Source organism: Mesocricetus auratus, unplaced genomic scaffold (genome assembly GCF_017639785.1).
Source record: "Mesocricetus auratus isolate SY011 unplaced genomic scaffold, BCM_Maur_2.0 Super-Scaffold_100676, whole genome shotgun sequence".
Taxonomy (NCBI): domain Eukaryota; kingdom Metazoa; phylum Chordata; class Mammalia; order Rodentia; family Cricetidae; genus Mesocricetus; species Mesocricetus auratus.
Window position 1 is genome coordinate 107,673,197 of NW_024429266.1, and position 27,861 is coordinate 107,701,057.

Genomic DNA, 27,861 nt, shown 5'->3' on the forward strand with positions numbered 1-27,861 from the left:
CTCAGTTCATGCTTAAGCAGTCATGTCGCCATGTTGGTGACTTTATGGTGCATCTTCTGACCATCACCAGAAGACACGATCTCACAGTAACTTCCTAAGCCTCTGGCTCTCACAATATTTTTTACTTTTTTTTATTTGAACTAGAAACAAGCTTGCTTCACATATCAATCCCAGCTCCCTCCCCTCCTCCCCTCCTCCCCCATCCCCCCCAACCCCCCCAACCACCCACCCAATCCCCACTCCATTCCCCTGCGAGGGTGAGGCCCTCCATGGGGGATCTCCAGAGTCTGTCATTTCATCCAGGACAGGGCCGAGGTCTTTCCCCAAGACTCTAGGCTGAGAGAGCATCTCTCCATGTAGAATGGGCTCCCCAAGTCCATTCCTACACCAGGGATACATTGCCTGAGTCTCCTCACTGACACCCACATTCAGGGGGTCTGGATCAGTCCCATGCTGTCTCCCAGCCATCAGTCTGGGGTCCCTGAGCTCCCCCTTGTTCAGGTCAGCTGTTGCTCTGGGTTTCACCAGCCCAGTCTTGAACCCTTGGCTCATCAACCCTCCCTGCCACTGGGTTCCAGGAGTTCAGTTCAGTGTTTAGCTGTGGGTGTCTGCTTCTGCTTCCATCAGCAACTGGATGAAGGCTCTAGGATGGCATACAAGGTAGTCATCAATCTCATTATCAGGGAAGGGCATTTAAGGTAGCCTCTCCACTATTGCTTAGTTTGCCAGTTGGGGTCATTCTTGTAGACTCTGGAAATCTCACTAGTGCCAGATCTGTCCTCAAACCTATGATTCTATTATGGTATCTCTCATCCTGCTCTCCTCTATTCTTCCCCTGACTCAATCTTCCATCTCCCCCATGTCCTCCTCTCCCCTCCTCTTCTCCCCCTCTCTTTTTCCCAGCTCCCTCTCCCCTTCCTCCATGCTCCCAATCTGCTCAGGAGATTTTGCCTCATTCCCCTTCTCTGGGATATCATGTATATCTCTCTTAGGGTCCTCCCTGTTTCTCAGACTCTCTGGTGGTGGGATTGTAGGCTGGCACTACCCTGATCCATGTCTAAAATCCATGTATGAGTGAGTACATACCATGTTTGCCTTTTTGTGACTGGGTTACCTCACTCAGGATGGTTTCTTCTAGTGCCATCCATTTGCCTGCAAATGTCAAGATTCCATTGTTTTTTCCCGCTGAATAGTACTCCATTATGTAAACATACCACATTTTCTCTATACACCCTTCAGTTGAGGGGCATCTAGGTTGCTTCCAGGTTCTGGCTATTACAAATAATGCTGCTATGAACATAGTGGAACAGATGTCCTTGTTGTATGAATGGGCTCTCACAATATTTTAGCCCACTCTTCTGAATGACCCCTGAGCCTTAGGTGTAGGCATTGTTATGTAAATTATCTGTTGGGACTGGGTTCCACAAGTCAGCATTTTGCTTGGCTGTGGTTTCTGTAGTGGTCTGTTGGTTACATAGGGAAGTTTCCTTGATGGGAGGTAAGAACTGTCCTTATCTGTGGGTGTAAGGATAGATATCTAGACTGTAGTTCAGATTGTGCTGTTTTCATGAAGTGGCAGTTGTAGGTTCCTCTCCAAGATCCATGACTTCACTATCCCTGGGAAGTTTGCTAGATTTCCAGGCACAGTTTCCCTCTTGTTGAGTGGGTCTTAATTCAGTTAGAAAGCTGTTGACTACCACCAAGGTATGCAGTGACACGTTCCTTTAATCTCAGCACTCAGATGGGTCTCTGTGAACTCTAGGCCAGCCAGGGTTACATTATACTGAACACACTCTTCTACAACAGCCTGTAAAACTTTCTGAGGGTTGTGTGTCTGGAGAACCGTGCTGCTTCACTTCATGAACACTCTGACATGTCTATCGGTCTACTGTGATGGTTTTGGTGCCTTTCCTTTCTTGCAGTTATACATGGCGCTAATCAGCACATTGATGTCTTTTCTATGCACAACAGAATTTCTCAAGGATGTATGGCTAAAGATCCATGGGTTTAGCTCATGTCTCCCGTCTGCTTGTTTCTCATGGTTCTGCATCCCACCAGCCATCAACTGGGGGCCTTGTTTCTGTCAGTGTACACGTGATGGTATCTTACCGAGATCTTGATATTTACTTAAAATTTTTATCTCATTTGTTTATTTATTTATTTATTTAGAGAGCGAGCCACAGTGAATGTATGGAGGTCAGAGAACAACTTGCAGAAATCGGTTCTTCCCTTCTACCATGTGGGTCCTGGGGACAGAACTCAGGGTGCTGGTACTTGCTTCTGCCTGCTAAGCTGTCTTCCACCACGTGGGTCCTGGGGACAGAACTCAGGGTGCTGGTACTTGCTTCTGCTTGCTGAGCTGTCTTCTGAGCTCTTAGCTTGTATTTTTAGTTACTGTTGACATTGAATCTTATTTTCATGTTTTGTAAAGACTTGTTTACGTACGAGTATTTGTGTACATGCATGTATGTATGTTCACATGCATCCCAGGTACTCTAGGTCCCCTGGAAGTGGAGTTACAGATGGTCGTAAGCTGCCATGTGGGTACATCTACAGAGCGACTAGTGTTCTTAATCACCGATCTATCTCTCTAGCCTCACTATTCAGAAACATTTAATGTAACTCTTTTAGCTAGTAATTGTTAAACTTGCACTTCTAATTATCTCTGAGCAGATGATTTTGGGTTTCCATGCACACAATCACACAATCTTTAAGTAATAACTTCTTTGTTCAGAGACAAGGTTGAATTTGCTCACACATACTAGACAACTATTCTACCTCTGAGCTAAGCCTCTCAGCCCAATAATGACCATTTTGTCCCTTCCTCTGGCAGCTCGAAAAGCTCTCATTGGCATATAATTATACATAATTTTAAAAACTTTTTGTTTGTTTGTTTTGCTTTTCGAGGCAGGGTTTCCCTGTATAGCCCTGGCTGTCCTGAAACTCGCTGTCTAGGATCTGTTCTAGATGCAATAGAATTTTGGAAGCATTATTTTCAAACTCTAAGTTCCAGACCAGGCTAGCCTTGAACTCAAGAGATCTGCCTGTTTCTGCCTCCTGAGTCCTGGGATTAAAGACATGAGTCACCATGCCTGACTTATAAATCTTTTAAAAAATGATTATAGTTTATGTGTACTGGTGTTTTGCCTTTACATACGTTTCTGTGAGGGTGTCAGATACCCTATAACTGGAGTTACAGACAGTTGTGAGCTGCAGTGTGAGTGCTGGGAATTAGCTTGGGTCCTTTGGAAGAGTAGCCAGTGCTCGTAACCACTAACCCATCTCACCAGCCCAATTATACATAATGACATTTCCTGTAGGGAGTGGAGGAAGCTGAGTGAATTAAGTCCTTAGTGAATGTGCGTGGTTGACATGGGCAGAGCCGTGTTGAGGACTCCAAGGCCTTAGGACTACAGCAAATTAGCAAAGTCATTACCCATGTGGACTGGGCTCAGGAGAAAGGGCAGAACTTTCCTCAGGAATGGTTATGAATGATTGTCCAGCGTGTGCAAGAACTAGCTCACCTACCAAGACCTCCTTCCAAGACCCCTTGTGCTGCATCTAGTAAGAATGCTGAGTTCCTGGTAGTAGCAGCCTCCCACTGGGGGCCAGCTCCCCTGTGTCTGAGTTAGTATAGGAGCAGACTCCCACTGGAGGCCAGCTCCCCTGTGTCTGTCTGAGTTTGCATAGGGGCAGACTCCCACTGGGGGCCAGCTCACCTGTGTCTGTCTGTCTGTCTGAGTTAGCATAGGAGCAGACTCCCACTGGAGGCCAGCTCCCCTGTGTCTGTCTGTCTGAGTTTGCATAGGAGCAGACTCCCACTGGGGGCCAGCTCCCCTGTGTCTGTCTGAGTTAGCATAGGAGCAGACTCCCACTGGAGGCCAGCTCCCCTGTGTCTGTCTGTCTGTCTGTCTGTCTGAGTTCGCAGTAGTAGCAGATTCCCACTGGAGGCCAGCTCCCCTGTGTCTGTCTGTCTGAGTTTGCATAGGAGCAGACTCCCACTGGGGGCCAGCTCCCCTGTGTCTGTCTGAGTTAGCATAGGAGCAGACTCCCACTGGAGGCCAGCTCCCCTGTGTCTGTCTGTCTGTCTGTCTGTCTGAGTTCGCAGTAGTAGCAGACTCCCACTGGAGGCCAGCTCCCCTGTGTCTGTCTGTCCTTTCTTCATTCCTCTGCCACTCCGAGTCAGGGTTCCAGGATTCAAGCTGCATGCATGGTTAACAGTTTCCATTCACGTATGTAATGTGCTTTGGTCATGTTCCTGCCACCTTCACTTGTCTCCTCTCCGTGTCTTCTGATCATCTTTCTTCTCTACTGCTCTCTCCACGTGGCTTTTACTCGTTTTCCAGCTTAGCCAAACAATCTCTCTTCCCGTAGCTGTGCCCAGCTGAAGAGCATGGCCCTGTCATACGCAGAAGCATGCTCCAGGCAGGGAGTTCTAGATGCAGTAGGATGCTGGAAGCATTGTTTCCAAGTTGTTTAGCCCATCCCGTATCACGCCAGGTACCCTTTCGTGGCCTTCCACTCTGCCTTTGTTCCAACAGGACTGGACGTCGGGGGTGTGCACATACAGACTCAAGTTGTCATCGTTGTGGATAACCTGCACAAGCTGGAAACGGAGCAGCCATATACTGTGCATAGCACAGGGGTAAACTCCACATTACAAAACAGGCACCAATTTCCAAGTAGCCAACAGTTGATGCAAAGTATCTACCACATTAAAACCCTCCCTTTTAGTGGGTATGGTAGTGCATACCTGTAAAACCAGCACTCAGGAGACTGACACAGGCCAACTGTAAGTTACAAGCAAGCCAGGACCAGTCTCAGCCACAAGAGACTCCCTTCTAAAGCCCTTTAAAACCAGGGCTAGAGATGGCTCAGAGGTAAGCGCATACTGATCTTGTCAAGGACTTGAGCTCAGTTACCAACACCCACATCAGGTGGATCACAATTGCCTGTAATGTCAGCTCCAGGGGGTCTAGCAACCTCTTCTGGACTCCACAGGTGCATTCACATGGGTACATTACCCATCCCCCATATATAAATATCTGTCTATATGTGTGTGTGTGTGTGTGTGTGTATGGACATATATATATATATATAATTTAAAAATAAATTTTTTAAAAAAACAACAAAACTCCTTTTTCCTACTCTGGAGATTAACTTGGCCTTCAGGTATAGTATTAAGTTGAGCCAATTTAATTTGTTTTTGGTTTTTGAGACAGGGTCTCTCTACAAAGCTCTGGATGTACTGAAAACTCACTCTGTAGACCAGGCCAGTCTCAAACTCACAGAGATCACTGCCTCTCAAGTGCTGGGATTAAAGGCATGTACCAGTGTGCCTGGTAAGTTGAAGCAATTTGAAGGGGAACTTACCCAATGTTTCATTCGTAAGTAATGTTTACTGTAGGATTTTATTTTGTATATACCTTTGATCAGTTCTAGGAAATTATCTTCAATTTCATGGCAAGTTACCATTATTTTCTGTTAGTGAGCTAAAAACTGTCACTAAAAACTACCTGAGATAACTTGAAAAAAAATCCCACATTTGCTGTGTGTGAGAGCATGCACAAGCTCACCACTGCACAAGAGTTGAGGTCAGAGGACAACTATTCCTTTCCACCGTGTGGATCCAACTCTGGCCGTCAGGCTTGGCAGCAAGCGCCTTCACCCACTCAACACTCACCGGTCCATCAGCCAACTGTAAGGAAGTTTACTTGCGCTCATCTTTCCAGAGGTTTCAGTTCATGATTTGTTGGTAGCATTGCTTTTTATTCTGTTTTTCACACGTGTGGAATATGCACGTGTTTATGTGGATGTGTCGGGTGTGCTGGGGGGAATTGTGTAGGTGGATATAAGCAGAGAGAAGAAGGAACAAGTCACCGCCGCACCTCACCTCCTTAGGTCTCAGCAGACAAGAGAGTGAGCTCCTGTTTCTCCCTCCCTGCCTACATCCTGTTTCCGCCCAGCTACCTCACTGTTCCATTTATTTGTCCCCAACCTTAAAATTTAAAAAAAAAAATCATTTTTCAAGGTTTGTGACTCTCCCAGCCAGCAGATGCCAGCTGGAATAGTCTAGGTAAGTGCTGGCTTTGCCCTTGGCCCCCGAGGGCACCGCAGCTCAGGATTCAGGTGATGGAAGGTGGTGGGTTATGACCATACTCTGTTTAAGGGACATTAGACATCCATCCTCTCCCAGAACATGGGCAATGCTTTAAATATAAATGTGTCCCAATTATACCCCCTCCCCATTTTAGTAAGGTTATAAAAGAAACTGCGTATTCTTTCCATGGACATTTTTTTCTCTCCAATCACGTTAGTTTATCCAAGGTCTCTAGGCCATCCAGCGTCTGGGTCCTGGCCCTCCAGGCATGTCAGGGGTAGGCTCACTCTCGTGGCATGGATCTCAGGCTGGGTCAGTCACTGGCTGTCCACTCTGACTATGTCTGTGCCACCCTTACCTAGCACATCCCATAGGCAGGACAGACTATAGGTCAAAGGTTGTGTGGCTGGGTTGGTGTCCCAATCCCTCCACTTGCCTGATGGCAGGAGATGGTCAGCTCAGGCTATGCATCCACTATTGCTAGGAGTCTTAGCTGGGGTCATCCTTGCAGTTTCCTAGGAGTTTCCCTAGTTTCTACCCTCTTCCAGTACTTTCTCCCTCCAGCTACCTCGTAACCTGATCCAAGTTCCCATCACCACCCACCCACAGTCTCCTCATGAGATCTTTCCTTTTCCCCCTTTCCTGGGAGATCTATGCATCCCCCCTTCTTGGGCCCTCCTTGTTACCTAGTCTCTCTGGGTCTGTGAGTTGTAGCATGGTTATCCTTTCATTTACATCTAATGATCACTTATGACTGAGTACATACCACGTTTATCTTTCTGGGTCTAGGTTACCTCACTCAGATTGATTTTTGTAGTTCTATCCACTTGTCTTCAAATTTCATTGCTTTTAACAGCTGACTAATATTCCATTATGTAAATGTACCACATTTTCTTTATCCATTCTTCAGTTGAGAGACATCTAGGTTGTTTATAGAGGTTCTGGCTATACAAATAAAGCTGCTATGAACATAGTTGAGCAAGTGTCCTTGTGGTATGATTATCCTTTGGGTATATGTTCAAGAGTGGTATAGCTTGGTCTTGAGGTAGGTTGATACCCAATTGTCAACGTAATGATGCCTAAAGATATTCTGCTATACTCATAGATTGGTACCTACCCCAAGTGTTATCAGAGAGCCTGCATCCAGTAACTTATGGAAACAGCTGAGACCCTCCCTGTGCTCAGGGAGGAAGTATTGCACAAATCAGAGGGGTCAAGGACATCACAAGAAAACCCACAGAAACAACTAATGTGGGCTCATAGGAGTTAAGAATTTGAACCAACAACTGGGATGCCTGCGTGGGACCTAACTAGACCCTCTCTCTACACACATGACAGTTGTGTAGGTTGGCCTGCTCATAGGACTCCTAATAGTGGGCGCAGGGGCTGCCCCTAGTGCTTTGACCGGCTTTTGGGAACCTGTTCATCATGCTGGATTGCTTTGCCTAGCCTTAATACAAGTGGGGGGGGGGCTGCTCAGTCCTACCGAAACCTGATATTGATATGTCACATTTTGTTAGGAGAAGCCCATGAGCGTGGGGGCGGGGTTTGGAAGGGAGGTGGGGGGAGGAAGTGGGAGGAAAAAAGGGAGGGGAAACTGGGGTTGGGATGTAAAATAAATAAAGTTAACTAATGAAAAAGAAAGAACTATGTATTTAAAGCTGGACATGGTAGTACATGTCTGTCACACAGTACTTGCACACAAGACCTTGTGTTCCATTAAAAACAAAACCAAAAAAAAAAAAAAACCAAAAACTACACATTCTGTGGGTGTGGTGATGCACACCTTTAATCCCAACACTTGGAGGCAGAGGCAGATGGATTTCTATAAATTTGAGGCCAGCCTGATCTACAAACTCCAGGCCAACTAAGCCTATATAGTGATACCCCGTCTCAAAAGACAAACAAAAATCACAGCTGCCTATTCAGCTATTATTGGAAATGCAATTCTCCCTAAACACCTGTGGGGAGAGTTCAAACAAGCTAGTAACGATAGCATTAATAGTTTGCAGCGGGTACTTTGGAGTGTTAGTTCCTGTTTTTTACCATTTTTTAGTAATGACATGCTTTCCATTGAGTTTACTCATTACTCAATAGCTCAGGTTTTCTTGTGTATTTTTGTGTACATTTGTGCAGACAGGGGTGTGAGCATATGCGCTGAGGTCAGAGGTCAACCTCAGACACTCCTTATGCTTGAGGCAGGGTCTCTCTCAGAGTCTGGGGCTCTGCCTGTCTCCATCTCTCCAGCGCTGGGGTTGCAAGTGTGCACCGCCACACCTGGCTAGGGCTGGCACTCAGGTCCTCAGGGCTGTACTGTATCAAGTGAGCCACCTCCCCAGTCATGCCCTCTCCCTCAAGTACCACCAATAATGCTGGAAATGTAGCCCAGAAGTAGAGAGCCTGTCCAGCATGCACAAGGCCCCAGACTCACTTGCACCAACGGATGTGTGTGAATGTGGGCTTTACAGTGAAGGGCTGCAAACAAGACATACGGAAGGAAGGGCAAAGGGGAAAGAAGCTACTGTGGGTGGCTGGTCAGCCTGGGCTACATGACACCCCGCCTCAACAAACAAGCTAAGGGCTACCTTAGTTCTGCAGCATCTTCCAAAGGACTGTCTGGATCTAACTAGGTCCTCACCATGACCTAAAATGTGTGTGTGAGAAAAGCGTGCCAGGATTCCCTCGGCTCCCACGAACAGGATCCTATTTTAAGAGCTGTAACCACTCACGCACACTGACCCTTTGGTCCTGTCTAGCACCCTGTGTGTGCTACCCACATAATGTATGACACACCACTTCCTGGAAGTCCATTTCCCCCACAGGCGCTAGAGCTTCTGCGATGCTCATGAAGTCCCATAAAGCAACTTTTAGCTTAAGAGAATTTTAATCAACCAGTATTCTTGATTTGGCCATCAGGCTAGCAAATCTTTTTTTTTTTTTTTTTTTACAATAATTAAGTCTTTGGTCTGGTACGTTAAAATACGATTGATAATTTAAGTTAATACAGAAGTTCATTATATTTTAATCATGTCCCCGAATAACAGTTCTTGTTAAATGACTTCATTTGTAGAGCAGGGAAGGAAAATCCTGTCACAGTCAAGGGAGAACTGTGCTAAGACTTGCACAGCTTTTCAGCTTTTCCTATGGGCTGACCACACCGTTCACCAGGTTACGGGACTGAGAGGGGAGGAGACCGAGTTTGCCTGTCTTCTGCGAGACAAAAGGAACAGAACTCTAAAGGTATGGGGTCCACAGATCACCCAGCCTGACCACAGAGGGAGCTTATGAATATTAACCAACATGTATTGCATGTAATAAAGATATTCAAAAAGAGCCGTGGGTGGCTCTGGGTAGAGGCGCCTTGGATCCCTGGATCCCACAAGGTGGCAGGAGAGAACCCATCCCTGACCGCTGTCCTCTGGACTCCACACCCTTGCCTGCACACACAAGACTTTTCTTAATTAAAAAAATACAAAAATAAAACCAGAAAAGTGAAATACAGAAAGTTTAAAGCTACATTAACAAACCACCACTTTATTAGACCAGTATAATTCCTACCTGAATTGTAAATGCAAAAAGTATAGCTCTTGGCCCTCAACAAAGAAACTTTTCTTTGTAACAGAGACCACGACAGAAAACCACAAGGAATCAAAATGAAGAGAACAAGTTATCATGCGGTGCCTTGTCCCAACTCATCCAACAATAATGTAATTCCTGCACCTAAGGCTCGGAGAACATCTCAGAAGAGGGGGCAGGAAGACTGTAAGAGTCAGAGGACCAGGATGCAGGCACCTGGTCTGTGAACCTGTAATGGTGGCCACACCCCTTGGGTATGGCTTGATGAGGATGGAAGCGGACGGAGGGAAGGGACTCCTTTACTCTGTCTTTCTGGTGGGTCAGCCGATCTGTTAGGAAGGGCAGGGAAGCCGCTTCTGCGGTTCTTTGTATTTCTGTGTAACTGTTCCCCAATAAACACCCATTTATCATTTTTCTTGGGTCTAGTGAAATAATTACATCCTCACCTTCATCAGGAAGTCTGCTGTGAGATTTGTCTCCTAGAAACGTCAGGGAGGCCACACCCACGAAGGCTGAACAACATGTCTGCCTAAACAAAATCAGAACAATGACACCCCCAGTGAACACGCTAATGTGGAAGGGAGAAACCTCACTTGTCTCCCACCCCAGACAAAAAACTACGGAAAACTAAAGAATGCTGAGAGCAGAAGAATTAAGTCTTTCCCAGGAGAGAGCACTCCTACTGGCGATCCAATACCAAATAGTCAGTTCTAAAAACATACCTACAAGTAAGGCATAAGGACTGCGCGGACTGTATGTGAATGAAATTGAGAGCAAGAATGGCGGCACACGGGAGGGGTTGGTGGAAAGGGAAGGTGGAAGTTATACATCTGTATTTTCTTTCAAAGTCACTTTAAAAATTGTATTAATGGCCGGGCGGTGGTGGCGCACACCTTTAATCCCAGCACTCGGGAGGCAGAGGCAGGCGGATCTCTGTGAGTTCGAGGCCAGGCTGGACCGACAGCCTCCAAAACAATACAGAGAAACCCTGTCTCGAAAAACCAAAAAAAAAAAAAAAATTGTATTAATGATTAGCCAAGAAGACACAGTGGTACACACCTTTAATACCAGCACTTAGGAGGCCAGCCTGGATTACATAGAGTTCCGGGCCAGCTAGAGCTACATAGTGAGACCCTGGATCAAAACAAGAAGTTTTCTCACTGATGAGGGAAACGATCCTACCAGGCGCTATGAGAAAAGTTGACCGAGGAAGAGGACACCCAGAGTGAAGGATTACTGCAGCTGCCCACCCTGCCACAGGCTGCAGGCCTAGGGACACGGGGAGAGCACGGACAGCAAGTTCTATCACTGCCTTCGTGATGGGGAAATTCAGTCTCAACTTCTCTGCAGGATGCCTTTCAACCTCTGGTAACGTGAATGAACCAGCCCACTTCACCACAGGGAAACAGGGTATTTTTGTGACATAAGGCATTAACAGAATTGAGGACACTCGGCCTGAGCACCGAATGTGGACCTTTCCTTGAGTGATATACCTAACAGAACTTTCTAAAGCCTTCCTCCTATACCTCTGTGCTCTTGGGTTTTATGTCAACGAGAAACAAGCCAGAGTATTCAGAGATGAAGGAGCCCCAGTTGAGAAAATGCCTCCAAAAGACAGTGCTGCAGGCAAGCCAGTAGGACATTGTCTTAATTACTGACTGATGTGTCCCACTGTGGGCGGGGCCATTCCAGGGTTCTGTGAGAAAGCAGACAGGGCACGCCAGGGGAAGCCAGCCAACCTCTCCACACAATCTACACTGGCTCCGGCTCAAGGTTCCTGCCCTTCGTGAGTTCCTGTCCTGACTTCCTTCAAGGATGGACTACAGTGTGGGAGTATAAACCAAACAAACCCCTTCCTCCCAGACAGGCTTTAGGTCATGGTGTTTCGTCACAGCGACAGTACTCTTAACTGGGACAACTGTGCAGCAGTCTGCGACCCCCTCAACTCACAGCTGGAAATGACCCAGCCTGTTCCAGACTGGGAAGAAAACACTAGTGACACATACTTCTAACAGTGTCAGAATCTATCAATTAATGAGATGGACATTCCGTAATAAATTCCAGAGTTCTTAAATGAGTACATCACTTCCCCCAAACATAATGGAAAGCCATCCTGAGTTCAAGAATAACTCAGATCAAAATTCTCTGGTTGTAAACTACTTCAGAGGCTGGGGCAGAATTGTGGATGAAGGCCAGCCTGAACTACACAGGAAACAGGACACCCTCTGATGAGTGGTGGGGAGAGGGGTGGAGGAGAGAGAGGAGGAGGACTCAAACAATCCAGCTCCACTTACTTATTTATTGAATTTATCTATCTATTTATTTATTTATTAAGCATTCTAGCTTCATCTATTTATTTGTTTGTTTATCGATTGGCTTTTTGAGACAGTGTCTCACTATGTAGCTCTGGCTGTCCTGGAACTCGCTCTGTAGACCAGGAAGGCCTTGAACTCACAGAGATCCACCTGCCTCTGTCTTCCCAAAGCTGGGAATTAAAGGTGAGTGCCACCATACCCAGGTCATTCCAGCTCCTTGAAAGAGGCAGATGAGCAGGTGGCCCCTGTGCTCGTCCCTCTAGCTGAAGCAATAGCTCTGCACACCCACCCTCCCCAGCCACAGCTCCCCAAGGAGGCCAAGGGATCAGCCGTGAAACCTCCCTAGAGTACTCACAACACACTCGGTCTGAAGCGTGGGTCATTTATTGAGTTCCAGAACAGGCTCAGTGAGTGCAGTGTGCTGAGTGACCTTCCACAGCCAGGAGGAACGAGCAGCTTCGAGTTTTGCTGCACTGTTTATATCAGTTTGCCTGAAATCAAAAACCTTAGAATCAAACCACTTTAGCCTATAGAAGACTTTTTAAGACTTGCCTTGGGGCTCTCAGAAGCCTTTTTGATGATAGAGATCAACAGAACTCCACCCCACTTTCTCTGATCATAAAAGTGTGTTTCTTTAAGCTGTTACTTTTTAAATGACGAGAAACTAATGAGAAGCGGCTGCACTTAGACGCATCCTCTCTGGAGAAGAGGACTCTGTGTTTCACTGCCTTCTGCCAGGCCTGGCAGAGATAAGCTCTGTAGTCTGCGTCTCCGTCGCCTGGGAACCTGGAGGAAGCAGGCTGCTCCGCTGAGTCCGAGGCTTTCTGCATTAGACTCTGCGTTGTTGTGAAAAGCACCAAGCGATACTCAGTGACGAGCCTCTCTAGCAGCTGCGAGCACTTCTTCAGCGTGGACTCCTGCAGGGCCACGCTCTCTCCTCCACTGGCGCGGTCTGTCCAGTAAAACGCTGACAGGCTGTCCACAATGAGAAGGCAGAGGGAGGGGTGACTACAGAACAGGGCTTCCAGAGAGTGCAGCGTGAGCAGGAGCTGCATGCTGCTGCTGCAGTAGGCCAGGAAGAATCTTCCCAGGCACAGCCTGATGGTTTCCTCAGAGCTTCGCGACAGTCTGTGCTCAAGGACGGTCACAAGCCGGAGCATGTCAAAGTGGTAATCTGTGTCAATAAATAAGACTTCTATTTGCAGCCCACCCTCTGATTTTGGAAGAATACATCGGGCTGTTAAATGATAAAGCATTTCTGTTTTTCCCGTTCCTTCTGGACCATGAAATTCAAGAATATCACCTGTGTAAAATTCAAAAATGTCAGTCAAGATGCATCCGTGCAACAGTGGGCCACAGAACAAGTCTCGGGGAGCTTTACAGAGAGATGTACTGGGATCTGAGCTAAAAATCCAAACCCACTTGTTAATGCGGATCTATCTGCATAGGCAAATGCAGATACATAGGCAAATTCATACAGGATCTCTGATAAAGGGCCCAGTTTTAAAAGGTGTTTTTGGGTTTTTTTTGGTTGGCATTGAGGATGAAATGCAGGTCCTCAGCTGTGGTAGGAAATGACGCTACCCCGGACCCGCACCCCCATCCCAGTAGTGAGAGACTAGCCAGCACCAAGAAAACATAAAAACGGCTGAGGGCTGAAGCGGTGCGAGGGAGGCTCCCAGAGATGGGCCTGTGTGCCTCAGGTCATTGTCACCTCACATTTTTAGTGGTTGAGCCTGACTTCAGGTCCCAGGGCCACATAGCGCTGACACGGTGGCACTCTTATGGTGAAATGGGGGACAGAAGCCCCACAAGCTTAGAATCCACCTGGCCTGCTGTACGGAGGAGTGCTGATGATCCCTGCCTCAAGGTGAAGGACACAGCTGACCACACAAGGCAGACACCTACAGCAGGCTTCCTACGTCTCTCAGGATCCTAACGCTGGCAGCCATGTAACTGAGGGCCCATCCCGAGCATCACTGATTGGATTAGGAAGTGCCTGGCCAGCGAGTAACAACTCAGGGCGTGTCAGGAGGTCGGCTATCACATCAGGTCATTCCTTGATGACCTCATATGATGGCATTATTGGGAAGTGGGAAGAGCAGAAGGTGGGACCCAGCGAAGGAAGCAAGTCACTGAGGTGTGTCTCTGGAGAACATCTTACCTGGCCACTCCCTGACCGCTAGAAGTGAACAAGTCTTCCATGTGTCCTTACCATGATGGTAGTACTGGCGCCAAGTGATCATGGACAGAACCCTCTGAAACCATGAGCCAGGGTGGATATTCCCTGTCCCGGTGACGTGAAAGTAGCTAATACATCACCTGATTGCATCTCCTTTTGCCTTCTCGAAGGCTGGGACTTGAAAATCCTAACCCCAGCACAAACAACACACCCAAATCATACTAAGAAATGCCCAGTGCTGGGGCTTGGTGGTTAAGAGCACCAACTGCTCTTGCAGAGGACCTAAATTTGATTAGCAGTGCCCGCATGGCACTTCATAACTCCAGTCTTAGGGGATCTAACACCCTGCTCTGACCCCCATGAGTACTGTATATATGTAATGCAGACATTCATGTAGGCAAAACACTCATACACATAAAATGGGGAAAAGGGGGTAATAAAAAAGAAATTTAAAAAGTTTAAGGTTAAACTCTTAGCTGAAAGAACATGTTCATGGATAATGTCACTTCTTTGTTACAGATTAATGGTAGGGAGGTAGAGAACATCACACTTGAATGCTGTCTCTATGTCTTCCAAAAACTCTAGCACCCTTACCTAGCTGAAGTGCTGAACATGGCAACTTGAACTGAGGAAGAAAAGAGGGAGGAGGAGGAGGAGGAGAAAAGAAAAAAGAAAGAGAAGAAAAAAAAAGAAACAAAAGCCCTGGAGCTTAGTTAGCACGTACAGCTGGGGTAATGGTTTGACCCTGACAGCTGCTCTCCAACAGACGCTAGGAGGAGGCGGGGCCAACAGGTGGAGGTCAGAGTCAGAGCTAGAGTCTTTAGAAAACCTAAGAAAAAGGCCACAACGACCTCCAGCCTAACTATGTAGCCAAAACATTGAATCTGCAGATCATAATTCCCAGTCTTCAGTAAACACCCTCCACCTGCAAATACATTAAAATATGCTTCCACAGAGCAGAGCCCAAGGATCTCTCTGTACCATAAACTTCCCGTAACAGACGCTGGAAGTGTTCCTGACTTAGAACCCCTGTCTTGTGTGTAGTTTGCCCACTGAGTTCCTGTTTACTTTTACAGCAAATATAAATGTGAGCACACACTTTTGGTAGTGACTAAACATGATAGTGTTTCTCAAAGTTTCTATAACATTTGAAGCAAAGATGTGCTATAAAACCTTGCTCTATACGCAGTTGACTTCCTCAGGTCTAACTCATGAATACAAATTCGTGTGAAATGACGTGCTTTCCCGTGGAGCACAGGGACAGAGCTCTGCGGTACCAGCAATCCCATACTCCTTTGCTCTGAAGGAAATGACAGTAGACAGGGCACAAAGACAGCAAGGCAGAGCGAGTATGCGACAGCAGAAGAAGAGACGCTTATGAAGGACGTTTATGTCTGTCACTCTTCTATCGGGTAACTGATCCACGGTTTAACCAGCAAGCTATTCAAATTACGGTGATGTCAATGCAAACTAGCTGTTATAAATGAGGACACTTGCTAATGACTAGGACAAATAGTTTAAAAATATGAAAGAGAATGGCAAGGGACTTAAAAGAGTATAGCAGAGGGACTAGAGAGATGGCTCAGCAGTTAAGACCACTGGATATTCTTCCAGAGGACCCAGGACCCAGTCGGTGGCTCACAAACACCTATAACTCCAGCTCCAGGGAATTCAACACCCTCTTCTGGCCTCCATGGGTGCAGACATCTAGGCAGACAAAGCATCCATACATATCATATAAAATAAGCAAATGTATATGTGTAGGAATATGGATGTGAGGCAGGCGCTTAGGGGAGCCAGGAGTATCTGTTCTCCCAGAGCTGAGATGGTTATGAACTGCCTGATATGGGTACTAGGAACCAAACTCTGGTTCTCTGGAAAAGCAGTCCAAACTCTTGACTGCTGAGCTATGTCTCCAGTCCTGATTCTTAAGTTTTATTTTGGTGTGCAACAGGATTCCTTTGTAAGGCAGAGAAGTATTTCACTGTATGCATATACCACTTTGTTCACTAGTGTGTGTGCATGTTTGAAAGTGTCACGTTGTAGCTAGGTTAGTCTCAAACAGCGTGCCGACGCTGGGTCGCAGGTGCCGGTCACCACACTGTGTTACCCTTTCAGCCGTCGGTGGACATTCGCTTGCTTCCACCTCACGGCGGTTTCGAGACGCAGCATCAGAGTTCCAGTAAGCTCTGTGGAAGCGCTACGCTGTTCTCAGTAACCACAGTACCATTTTCCTGTCTTAGCAGAGGTACAGGCCAGTCCTGGTTTCCTCGCAGCCGTGCCAACACTTAGTGTTTTGCTTTTGTTTTAAATAATGTCATTCCTATGGGTATGAGGTATAAAGAGCATTTTATAATGATGAATGGGTCAGCCAGCAATAAGATAATAAACTTTTGTATGTGCAATACTCAAAGCCCTAAACGCAGGAAGCCAGGTGGATGGAAGAGAAGTGAGAAAAAGACAACAGCCAGAGATGTCAATAGCTTACCTAGAAAACGGAAGAGTAGATACAGCAGCCACAAACAAGTGCAGCGAGGAAGCAGACATTAGCACTAAGAGCCAGCTGGAACCAAGAGCCATCTAGACAGCACTTGGCCTGGGCACAGGAGAACACACAACCTTCTACCCGTCAGGCCACAGTACCAGCCTCAGGAAATGTAGTAGGGCTGAAACCAAAGAGGCATTCGTTCCCAACCAGAAAGAGTGAAAGAACAAACCAGTGACAAACTAGAGATCTTTTGTTCATTTTTTGAGGCAGGATCTTGCTACATACAACAAGCTGGCCTCAGACTTTGAACTTCCTGCTTTACCCTTCCCTGGTGACTGACGCTGTTGCTTGCGTAGCAGGCTGTCACTCCAAACTGACCGGGATGCTGGAGCCCAAAGACACACCGACAGTCAGGGGATGCTGGAGCCCAAAGACACACCGACAGTCAGGGGATGCTGGAGCCCAAAGACACACCGACAGTCAGGGGATGCTGGAGCCCAAAGACACACCGACAGTCAGGGGATGCTGGAGCCCAAAGACATACCGACAGTCAGTCCTAGGATGTGGGGAATTTGGACCAGTCACTTCACCGGTGGTCACATGAAAGCTGCTCTAGAATCACTTACACGGTTTCTCCAAAGATGAAGCAATAGAGAGTTGCCTTATAACCTAACAATCTCCCTTCTAGGTGTAATCCCAAAGGAACCCAAACCCTACCCATCCACAGAAAAACTTGTACATGAAACCATGGCAGCACAGTTCATAGCTTCCAAAATTCAGAAGCAATCCAAATGGTTACCAAGTGGTAGCGCACTCACATGTGAGACCATTCAGCACTACAGAATTGGCTGCTGGGCTGGAGGGATGGCTCAGTGGCTAAGAGCACTTACTGCTCTTGCAAAGGATCTGGGTTCCATTCCCAGCATCCGCATCATGGCTCACAGACATCTGTAACTCCAGTAGGAAGCAGGGATCCATGTGGTACACAGACATACACATACGCATAAAATAAATAAATCTTAAAGGGGGAGGGGGTGTGGTGCTGATACACGCTACAAAGACCGATGTGAAGGACCACCTTAATTACGCGAGACCTCCAGAAAGGTAAAGTCCACAGAGAAAGCTGGCTATGGTTGCCCAGGGCTGACGACTAGTACAGATGGGTTCCTTTCTGGGGTGACAGTTACACAACTGTGTGACTGTACTAACGACAACTCAATTATACACCCAAATCCTATGCATTACCCTGGAACTAAGCTCCAGCTCTCAACCTTCCCTGCAAGCTTTCCTAGTTCCCAACAGGCCAGTCCCTATTTGTCCTGCTGGAGAAACAGCAACAGAACAACTGGGAGCCTCGGGGCTACCTTGTAGCTCTGCAAACTTCTAAAGGAAGAGGGCAAGAACTAGGCCAAGCAGAGTTCCCATGACTCCTGCGTGCTGGGAAAGAGACCAGTGTCTGTGCTGAGGACAGCGTCCCCCGGCAGAAGGAGCGCCCGCGGCTCCGTGTCCTGGCTGGTGTGCCTCACTTCTGGCCCACACTGCCTCCTTCCAGGCTGTGTGTGTGTGGACATGGGTGTGCAGGGACACGGGTGTGCAGGGACACGTGTGAGTATGTGTGTGGACATGGGTGTGCAGGGACACGTGTGAACGTGTGGACATGGGTGTGCAGGGACACGTGTGAGCATGTGTGGACATGGGTGTGCAGGGACACGTGTGAACGTGTATGTGGACATGGGTGTGCAGGGACACGTGTGAGAGTGTGTGTGGACATGGGTGTGCAGGGACACGTGTGAACGTGTGGACATGGGTATGCAGGGACACGTGTGAACGTGTGGACATGGGTGTGCAGGGACACGTGTGAACGTGTATGTGGACATGGGTGTGCAGGGACACGTGTGAGTGTGTGTGGACATGGGTGTGCAGGGACACGGGTGTGCAGGGACATGTGTGAGTGTGTGTGTGGACATGGGTGTGCAGGGACACGTGTGAACGTGTGGACATGGGTGTGCAGGGACACGTGTGAGTGTGTATGTGGACATGGGTGTGCAGGGACACGTGTGAGTGTGTGTGTGGACATGGGTGTGCAGGGACACGTGTGAACGTGTGGACATGGGTGTGCAGGGACACGTGTGAGCATGTGGACATGGGTGTGCAGGGACACGTGTGAACGTGTATGTGGACATGGGTGTGCAGGGACACATGTGAGCGTGTGTGTGGACATGGGTGTGCAGGGACACGGGTGTGCAGGGACACGTGTGAGCATGTGTGGAAGCTGCTCTCACAGAACTCCCTCCCACAGGCTAGTGCTGCCTAGTGCTGCTTTACCATGCACTGGAGAATCTTCATCAGCAAACAGGTTGGGTTCTAGATCTTTCAGGGAGCTTCTGCCTTCAAGCCGGGCAAGGAGCTTACAAAAGAAAAAGAGGAAAACTCGTTACTTAAAGGATACAACACCCTGGAAATGTATTTCTATGTAAATTTCAAAAACTCTTTAGCACCTTAACTCGAAGATTTAGAGGAAAATATTAAAAGGGAAATATAATTTAGGAAAAATATTATGTTTATGTTTAAGAGACTTTATTATCTATGTGTGTGCATATGGCATGTGTATACAGGTGCCCCAGGCCAGGGGAGGGTGTCGGACATCACTGTTTACTGGAGTAAACAGCGGTGGTGAGCACCAGTGCGGTTGCTGGAAACCTAATGGGTCCTCTGCAGGAGCAGCACACACTTTTACCTGCTGAGTCATCTCTGCAGTCCCTGATTTTTGTTTTGTTTTAAAAGATAGGGTCTTCCTATGTAGCTTTGGCTGGTGTGGAACTTGCTATAAAAGTCAGGCTGGCTTAAAAAACTCAGAGATCTAGTTGCCCTCTGCCTCCCAAGAGCTGGTGTTAAAGGCACATGCCACCATGCCTAGTCCTGCTCATTTATTTTTAAAATATTTAACTTTTTTATTTATATAACAAATGATGAAAATAAGTCTGAGCCCTCAAAGGAATAGATAGCAACTGTAGGGTTTTTTTGTTTTGTTTTGTTTTTTTGAGACAGGGTTTCTCTGTGTAGCTTTGGAGCCTGTCCTGGCACTCACTCTGTAGACCAAGCTGGCCTCAAACTCACAGAGATCCACCTGCTTCTTCTTCCCAAGTGTTGGGATTAAAGGCATGTGCCACCAATGCCTGGTGTAACTGTAGGGTATAAAGCTAAACTTCTGGTGGCAAACTTTACCACTGGTGTATTTTACAATAACATTTTTTGTACTTAAGCCAGTTATACAGTGGTCTGATTTGATTTGTCTCATTTTATCTAGAGGGGAGGGATCAAAGGGAACAGCAGAAGGAAGCTTCCCTGAGGAGCGCCAGGCTCAGCTGTATTTAAAAGTAAGCAGGAGTCCAAATACACAGGCCACAGGCAGGCGTAGCAGGCACGGGGGAGGGTGCAGCCAAAATGCATGAAGAGCATGGTGTGCAGGCAAAGCAAAAGCTGATCTGAATTGCAAGAGCTTGTTTCATGAACCAGGGAGGGTACTTGACTGTATTTAGAACCACTAAGGACATACCCCTGGGGTGTGTCTATGAGGGTGCTCCAGAGAGGTTAGACTGAAGAGGAAAGAACCTCTGAGAATGTGTGAGGTCCATCACAGGATACTAGACAGAATAAGAGAGAAAGTAAATTGAGCTGTAGGGCCCTAGTTTCCCTTCTGTTGCTCTGATAAAACACTCTGACCAAATGAAACTTGAGAGGAAAGGATTTAACTGGCTTACACTTCCAGGTCACAGGTCATCATTGAGAAAATCAGGGCTAGAAAAGCAGAAACCAGAAACAGAAACCATGGAGGAACACTGCTTGTTGCTCTCTGCCTCGTGTTCAGCTAGCTTTCTTAAACAGCCCAGGACCAGCACCTATGGATGGCGCCATCACAGTGGGCTTGGCCCTGCAGACGGATGGCGCCATCACAGTGGGCTGGGCCCTGCAGACAGATGGCGCCATCACAGTGGGCTGGGCCCTGCAGATGGATGGCGCCATCACAGTGGGCTGGGCCCTGCAGGATCAACTAATAAGCAGACAGTCCTCCACAGACAGCCCACTGACCAGTCTGCTCTAGGCAGTTCCTCAGCTGAAACTTTCAGGTGATTCTAGGCTGTCCCCCACAAAAGCGAACACTTTGCATCTTCCTTCATTTCCTAACCACGGATGCAGTGGGACCAACCATCTGTTAAGGATAAGTTGTGACCAAACTCCTGCTGCCATGAGTTCCCCACTTAAATAAATAAAAATAAACTCTCCCTTAAGTTGTTTTTGTCGGGCATCTAGTTGCAGCAACGAGGAAAGCGACTAACACAGAGAACGAGGAACCTGGCCACGTGGTTCTTGGGCGTTTGGAGCTGGCTGTATGCATAGCTTAACGGGTGGTAGTTTGGAAGGCCCAGTTCCCATTAGAAATGGGACTAGAGGCCCTTCAAGCTACATTCTAGCAAAGAACCTGGCTGCATTTTGAACTTGGGGGAGGCTGAATTACAAAGTGATGAATTTATTTGTTTGGCGGGGGAAATCTCAAGACTGGACAACATTTAGGCCATGCCCTGGTTACAGGCACACAAACTGCAAGGGGGTGGTGGAGTCTTAAGCCATAGTTCCAGAGAGCTGCTGAGACCAGGGATGCGTGGCAGGTTTGGAGGTCATTATGTGGAGCTGTGATGAAGCCTAAGTTTCAATAGAGACCTCAGAAGATGCAGGACCGCGAAACATCCCCCGTGAAAATCTGCAGCATGGAGTAGTTCAAGAGGGAAGTTATGTGTGTGGCAGGCCAGAGCCGAGATGGAGGGACTTCCCAGGTCCTTTGGAGCTGTTGGGATGTGACAGTCAGCCCTAACTGATGGCACTGTGTTTCTGCCTGCCCAGAAATGATGTACTCTATCCCAGCCATTAGAGAGCTCAGACCCGAGTAACGATGTACACAGGTCCCGTGATCACTAAAGAAACCAGCATGGAGCCAGGCATCCCTTTAGGGCTGCTGACCTGCTTTGGGATGTCCGGGAGATCCTAGCGGCCTGCGGTGAGGGGAGAGTAGGCTGTGAGGTCTTAGCAGCTGTCTTTGCTTCTGTAAAACCTGCTTGTCACTGTGGGAAAGGGATGGATGGTCTTCTATTACTAATCGTGGGAAGGTAAGAAACTGAGGAAATAAAACACATTCCTGCCCCGCTATGGGCTCCAAGGATAGTTGTGACACACACCCTTCTAACGTCTGCTTTTAAAACCCCGTCTTAACTCCATTTCAGCACAGCAGGCTGTTTGGCTCTAAGGCTGCCATCCCTCTGCTAGCAGTAAGAATAAATTCATTTAATCTAAATTTGACTTGTGCCCAAGTCCTTAGTTTCTTCCAGAGGATTCGAACATTACAACAGAGCCCCGATTCCGCCAAGAGTGCCAGGGACTAGACATGGAGCTAGACAGAGGGTTTAACATTTGTGCTGCTAGGTTTCGGCCTTGCTTTGGTTTGGCCTTTCCCTGTACTTCCATTCCTCCCTTCCGGAATGGGAATGCTCACTCCGTGCTACTGTATATTGGAAATATATTGCTTGGTATCTGATTTAGCAGGGGCCACAGTTAAGAGACTGCCTTAAATCTCAGAAGAGACACTAGCCTTTGAACACTGTTGGAACTGTTAGAGACTATAGGGATTCGACGTGGGAATAAATGCTTATTTGTACTGTGAGGTAGCCCTAAGTCATTGGGGGTCAGGGGCAGACTGCTGTAGCCTGAATGTAAAATGCTCCCTACCCCCATGGGCTCATGAGCCTCAACTGAAGTGAGGCCTGGCTGGAAGAAGAGGTTATTGGGGTTGGACCTTAAGGCTTCTTGTCCTCTGTTACCTGTTCTGCCAAGATATGAAGGGTGGATTCCTGGCTGCACACTCCTGCTGCCATGCCTTTCTCTCCACAACAGACTGCACCCTTACACTGTAAGCTGAAATAAACTCTTTCTAAGTTGCTTATCAGTGGTTACGACAACGAGAAAGGTCACTAACATACATGTTTGGGTAGACAGAAACAAAAGGTTTGAACCTAGGCAGCACGAAGCACTCTTCTGTAGTTGAAGATAGACACTTGGGACCGCAGAACCAAAACGCTAGGCCAGTTCCCCAAACTTCAGATTTCTCTTATTTCTCTTCCATTAAGAGAGGAAAGCAAAAAGAACTTCCTTTGTCAGGGATGGAATAACTACGATTCAAGTATGGGTTCACTATGGTCATTCCCAGCAGGTCATCCTGGTGGCTGCTAGGGTAGAGAAGGTTGGCTCTGTCACACTCCTCGGGAAGGGTGCTGCACCATGACAGATGTAGCTAATAGGGATAACAGGAAGCAGAATAAATGGCCTAATGTCAATGAGGGAAATGGATTCAAAGCCAGTTTTCAAATTATTAGGATATTTGACAATCCTGGCCACCATGGGCACAGGTACACATCACACACACACACACACACACACACACACACACACACACACACACACACACACACACACACAAAGTAACCTTCAGGGTTAGCAAGATGGCTCATGGGTAAAGACACTTGTCACCAGGCTGAAGATCAGTATCTGCCAGGTTTTATTACCATAACTACAGCTGCTGTTTGTGTTTACTGTGCTATCAGAGATGTGTGTGTGTGTACATGAGTGCATGTGTCCATGTCCGTGTGTGTGTCTGTGTGTATGTGTGTGATGTGTACCTGTGCCCGTGTGTGTGTGTGTGTGTGTGTATGTGTGTGTGTGTTTGTGTGTGTGTCCTTTAATTGCCTCAGCAATCTCATCTATTGTTATTCCAGAACTAGGATTCAATTACAATCTCTTCGGTTTCTAAAACTTAGAATTTTCTATTGTGCCATACAACCTTGGCGTCACTGTCAAGGTCTAATGAAATCTAAGCACAGGCACTAAGGGGAGTTTTTGGACCCATTAAATAGGAGGTCAAATCAATCCTGCCGAGGCAACTGCTTTTCCCCCTTTTTAGCCATCTCCACACTGAAACAAACACTGAACCTCCCTAGCAACAGCACATACACACTCTGCAGCAGGGACAGTACTCACTGCACAGATGCTCATCTCTAGTGTCCTATAAGCTGCGGTCTCTAGGCTCGTCAACAATGGCTGTCCCCGACAGGAAAGCAAAGAAAGGGGTAGTTGTTCAGTCCATGAAGCTGGATGTGTCACTGGTCTTTAGTATATGTCAGAATCCCAAAGTAGGTTGTAATCCCAGCAGAGGAATGCCTCAGCAGCAGGATAGATGACCCTGCCGAGAGAATGAGGGCAAGCAGGCAAAACACAAGAAGCTTCCTTCTTTCATGTCCTTTTATTTGGGCTGCCAGTGGAAAGTGTGGCCCAGATTTAGGGTGGGTTTTCCCACCTCAAAAGATTTAATTAAGAAAAATTTCCCATAGGTGTGCCCACCTGCTTGAAATTTACTTGATTCTAGATACAGTCTAGATGGCAACCAAGATTAGCCATCGGAAGTCCATACTTTGTCAACTTGACACACAATTATAGCTCCCATGTCACGCTTAATTTCCAAATGAAAATAATAACCAGGTCATAATTCCACCAAACATGATATAACTATCCCTTGAACAATTGCAAACAATGTCCTCTGATGAATGTTTTAATCTTTTAGTGCCTCATAACATAAATATGATAACCACTGCTGTTGTCTCTACTGATGTTACATTATGTGATAATGAAATAGAGGAGAGAAAAGATAAATATGCAGGTGTATGTATGCATAAACATGTTCTTTTTTGTTTGTTTGTTTTACGAGACAGGGTTTCTCTGTATTGTTTTGGAGGCTGTCGGTTCAGCCCGGCCTGGAACTCACAGAGATCCGCCTGCCTCTGCCTCCCGAGTGCCGGGATTAAAGGCGTGCGCCACCACCGCCCGGCATAAACATGTTCTTAACAAAATACAACAGAAGCACTTATGCCAACCACAATCTACATTTCTGCAAGTAGCCATGTGCCCTTAACTGGCATTTATAACTCCCTTCCCTATGACCCATTCTGTATTTTCTTCACCTGCAGCAAGCTCCTGTAAAAAAGCTGAGCAGGAATGATGTGTGCTTGGTAATTTCAGTGTTGGGGAGGCTGGCCAGTAGATCGTAATTGGCAAGTTCCAGGTCCCAGTGACAGACCTTGTCTCAAAAAACAAGGTGAACAGCTCCTGATGAGCATCCAGCTGCATGCTCACATACATGAAGAGGGAGGGAGGGAGGGAGGGAGAGCAAGGGTGGGAAGCAGTTGCCCTGATATATATGTGTTCAGCGTGGATGTTTGGCTTCATCACAGATCTTCCCTAAAATCAGAGGATGTGCTGGCTAGTTTTTATGTCACCTTCACACAGGCTAGAAGCATGTGGGAAAAGGGAAGCTCAATGGAGAAAATGTTACCACTAGACTAGCCTGTAGACAAGCCTGTGGGGGCATTTTCTTAATTAGTGACTCATGTGGGAGGGCCCTGGCCACTGTGCTGGCCCTGCGCAGGTGGCCATGGGTGCTATGAGCAAGCCAGTGAGCAGTGCTCCTCCATGTGCTTTTTCTGCCTGCTTCCCTAGTCACAGGATGGGCTACAAGCTATAAGATGAAATATCCCTTCCTTCCCCATGTTGCTTTTTGGTCATGGCGTTTTATCACGAGAATAGAAAATAACTAAGACAGAAGACTGAGCCAGGCCTGGTGCCCCATGTGTACAGTTTCTGATGCTTGGGAGGTTTAGGGTGGGGGGATCTCAAGTTTCTAGTCTTGCCTGGACCATACAACAAACTTCTATCTCAAAAATTTTAAATATAATGTAATAAAATCAGAAGACTAATTCTTTCCACATGTGAAATTAGACTCCTCGGCCACCTACAAAATTCAATTGCTCTTCAGGGCATAGACCCGGGCGTGGATCTTGAACAAAGCATTTGTCTACATTACACAGAAAGACAACTGTTGCTCCAATATGATATGGTTAAACCCCAGGATTCTAAATTCATTCCCAGAAAAGCTGTTGCTTTATAATTGCTTTTTTTCCTTAAAAGCAATCACCCTATAAAAGGAAAAGGAAAGACAAATGCATAAAAATCAACTAAAACTAAGATATACCTTTAAATACTACTTTCAGAAGCAATTTATAGACTAAACGTTAAGCTTAGTAAATCAGTATTATTTATGTATGTGATTAGGTTTTAGTTGGGAAGGGGTACTTCAGAAATGGGTAAAGCGCTTGCTGTACGAGCATGAGCCCTTCAGCTCAGATCCCCAGGCCATGTAAAGCCAGCGGGGACAGCAGTGGACACATGCAACACTTGGGGGCGGCGCATGGACAGAAACAGGAGGGTCCCTGTAGCTTGCCGGCCTATCAGCCTAATTGGCCTCTGCATGCAGCATGGAATATGTACATATACACACAGACTTTATTGGGAAGTCACACCAGACTATGCTTCAAAATTTCAGTTAGCAATGTCTACAAGAGCTGAGAAAGAGCTTGGAAAGCATGGCAACAACTTTTTTGGTTTTTGGTTTTTCGAGACAGGATTTCTCTGTGGCTTTGGAGGCTGTCCTGGAACTAGCTCTTGTAGACCAGGCTGGTCTCGAACTCAGAGATCCACCTGTCTCTGCCTCCCGAGTGCTGGGACTAAAAGTGTGCACCACCACCGCCCGGCAGCAACAACTTTTTAAAACCCCACCGCTGATACTGAACCCAGGGCCTTGGGCACGGTAGGAGTGCTGGTTGGTTCCTTGTCACCTTGATACAATCTAGGGTCATTTGGGAAGAGACTTCAACAGAGAAATCTCTATCAGACTGGCCTGTAGGCGAGTCTGTGGGACATTTTCTTGATTAATGAATGACTGATGAGGGAGGGCTCACCTACTGTGGGTGCTAGCCCCAGCAGCAGGTATTCAGTCAGAGGAAGTATTCCTTCAGAGCTGCTTTGGTTCCTGCCCTGACTTCCCTCAGTGATGGGCTGTGACTGAGAAGGGGAAGCCAAACAAACCCTTTCCTTCCCAGTTGCTTTGTCAGGGTGTTTTATCACAGCAAACACCACGGCGCTGTCTGACCACGCGGAGCCGTTACAGCGTGACGGGGATACAGTGCAGAGGTTCCCCCATCTTCTTGCTGAGGCTAATCCAGGTTTAACCAGAAGCTGAACTCTTGGATGAAGAATCCTATGGATTCTAAATTAGAAGCCAAAGGTCAGGACTGTTGGGTTGTTTTTCATGGATTTCCTCTGCACTGTGAATCCCCTTTGTTAAAACTGCCTGTTCGTGAGGAACCCCCTCCAGCTAACTGTTCGTCTTAGCTGCCTGTTTGTGTAGGAACAACCTCCATCCCTCCACCCCTGCCAGCTAACGTTAAAACTTCTCACTTCAAGGCTAGAGAGATGGCTCAGAGGTTAAGAGCACTGACTGCTCTTCCAGAGGTCCTGAGTTCAATTCCCAGCAACCACATGGTGGCTCACAACCATCTACAATTCAATCTGGTGCCCTCTTCTGGTATGTAGGCAGAACACTGTATATGTAATAAATAAATAAATCTTTAAAAAAAAAACTTCTCACTTCAAACTGCTTTAAGGGAGATGTCTTGATGAGGTCTGCCCCCCCCAAAATAAAATCCATATTCTGGACACTCCTAGGTATCATCTTCACAAACATTTGGGTGTGGTCCCAGCCAGCTTGAATAAAGACTTTCAACTGGTTATAAACCGAGTGTTCATCTTTGGTGGGCTACCTCTAACAAAAGGAACTTGAATTTTTTTTTAATACATTGATTGTAAGTGTGCACACACATGCATGTGCCATGGCACATGTATTGAGGTCAGAGAACAACATGCAGAAATTAGATCTTTTGCCACGTGGGGCAAGCAGGTTGCAAGGCTTCATGGCAAGCCCTTTACCCAATAAGGAACTTACCAGAGTCTACCCGCCTTTTCTGAGACAGGGTCTCAGGTAGCCACTCAGTACTAGGATAGCCTTGAGCTCTTTCCCGCTCTATGTGGTGCTGGAGATCAAGCCCAGAGGCTGAGCATGCTAGCTTAGCACTCTGCCAATTGAGTGAGTTGCAGCAGCAGCTTCTGATGGCAAAATGCCATCACTTTCATTGGAGATACAACCTTGAAGACTGGGTGGTGACGGCACACATTTAATCCCAGCACTTGGGAGGCAGAGGCTGGCAAA

The 27,861-nt window shown here is 47.1% G+C and overlaps 1 protein-coding gene and 1 long non-coding RNA gene across 6 annotated transcripts in view; one reads left to right on the top strand and one right to left on the bottom strand.

Moving 5' to 3' along the window:
- Positions 1-8,655: 8,655 nt before the first annotated feature.
- Positions 8,656-10,088, top strand: LOC121136571. The gene is made up of 2 exons (XR_005873615.1): positions 8,656-9,340; positions 9,723-10,088. It is a non-coding gene; the product is annotated as an uncharacterized LOC121136571 (long non-coding RNA).
- A 2,271-nt stretch (positions 10,089-12,359) lies between these two features.
- Xrcc2 (X-ray repair cross complementing 2) overlaps positions 12,360-27,861 on the bottom strand; it is a 61,499-nt gene continuing 45,997 nt past the window's right edge. Inside the window, exons 2-4 of one of the 5 annotated variants that reach the window (XM_040737158.1) lie at positions 23,745-23,804; positions 18,987-19,068; positions 12,360-13,294 (exon numbers count right to left, since the gene is read on the bottom strand). In XM_040737158.1, the coding sequence (XP_040593092.1) occupies positions 12,579-13,294; positions 18,987-19,068; positions 23,745-23,804 (858 nt within the window). In that variant the 3' untranslated portion in view covers positions 12,360-12,578. The other 4 variants (XM_005084209.4, XR_005873611.1, XR_005873609.1 and 1 more) reach the window with 4 other exon arrangements.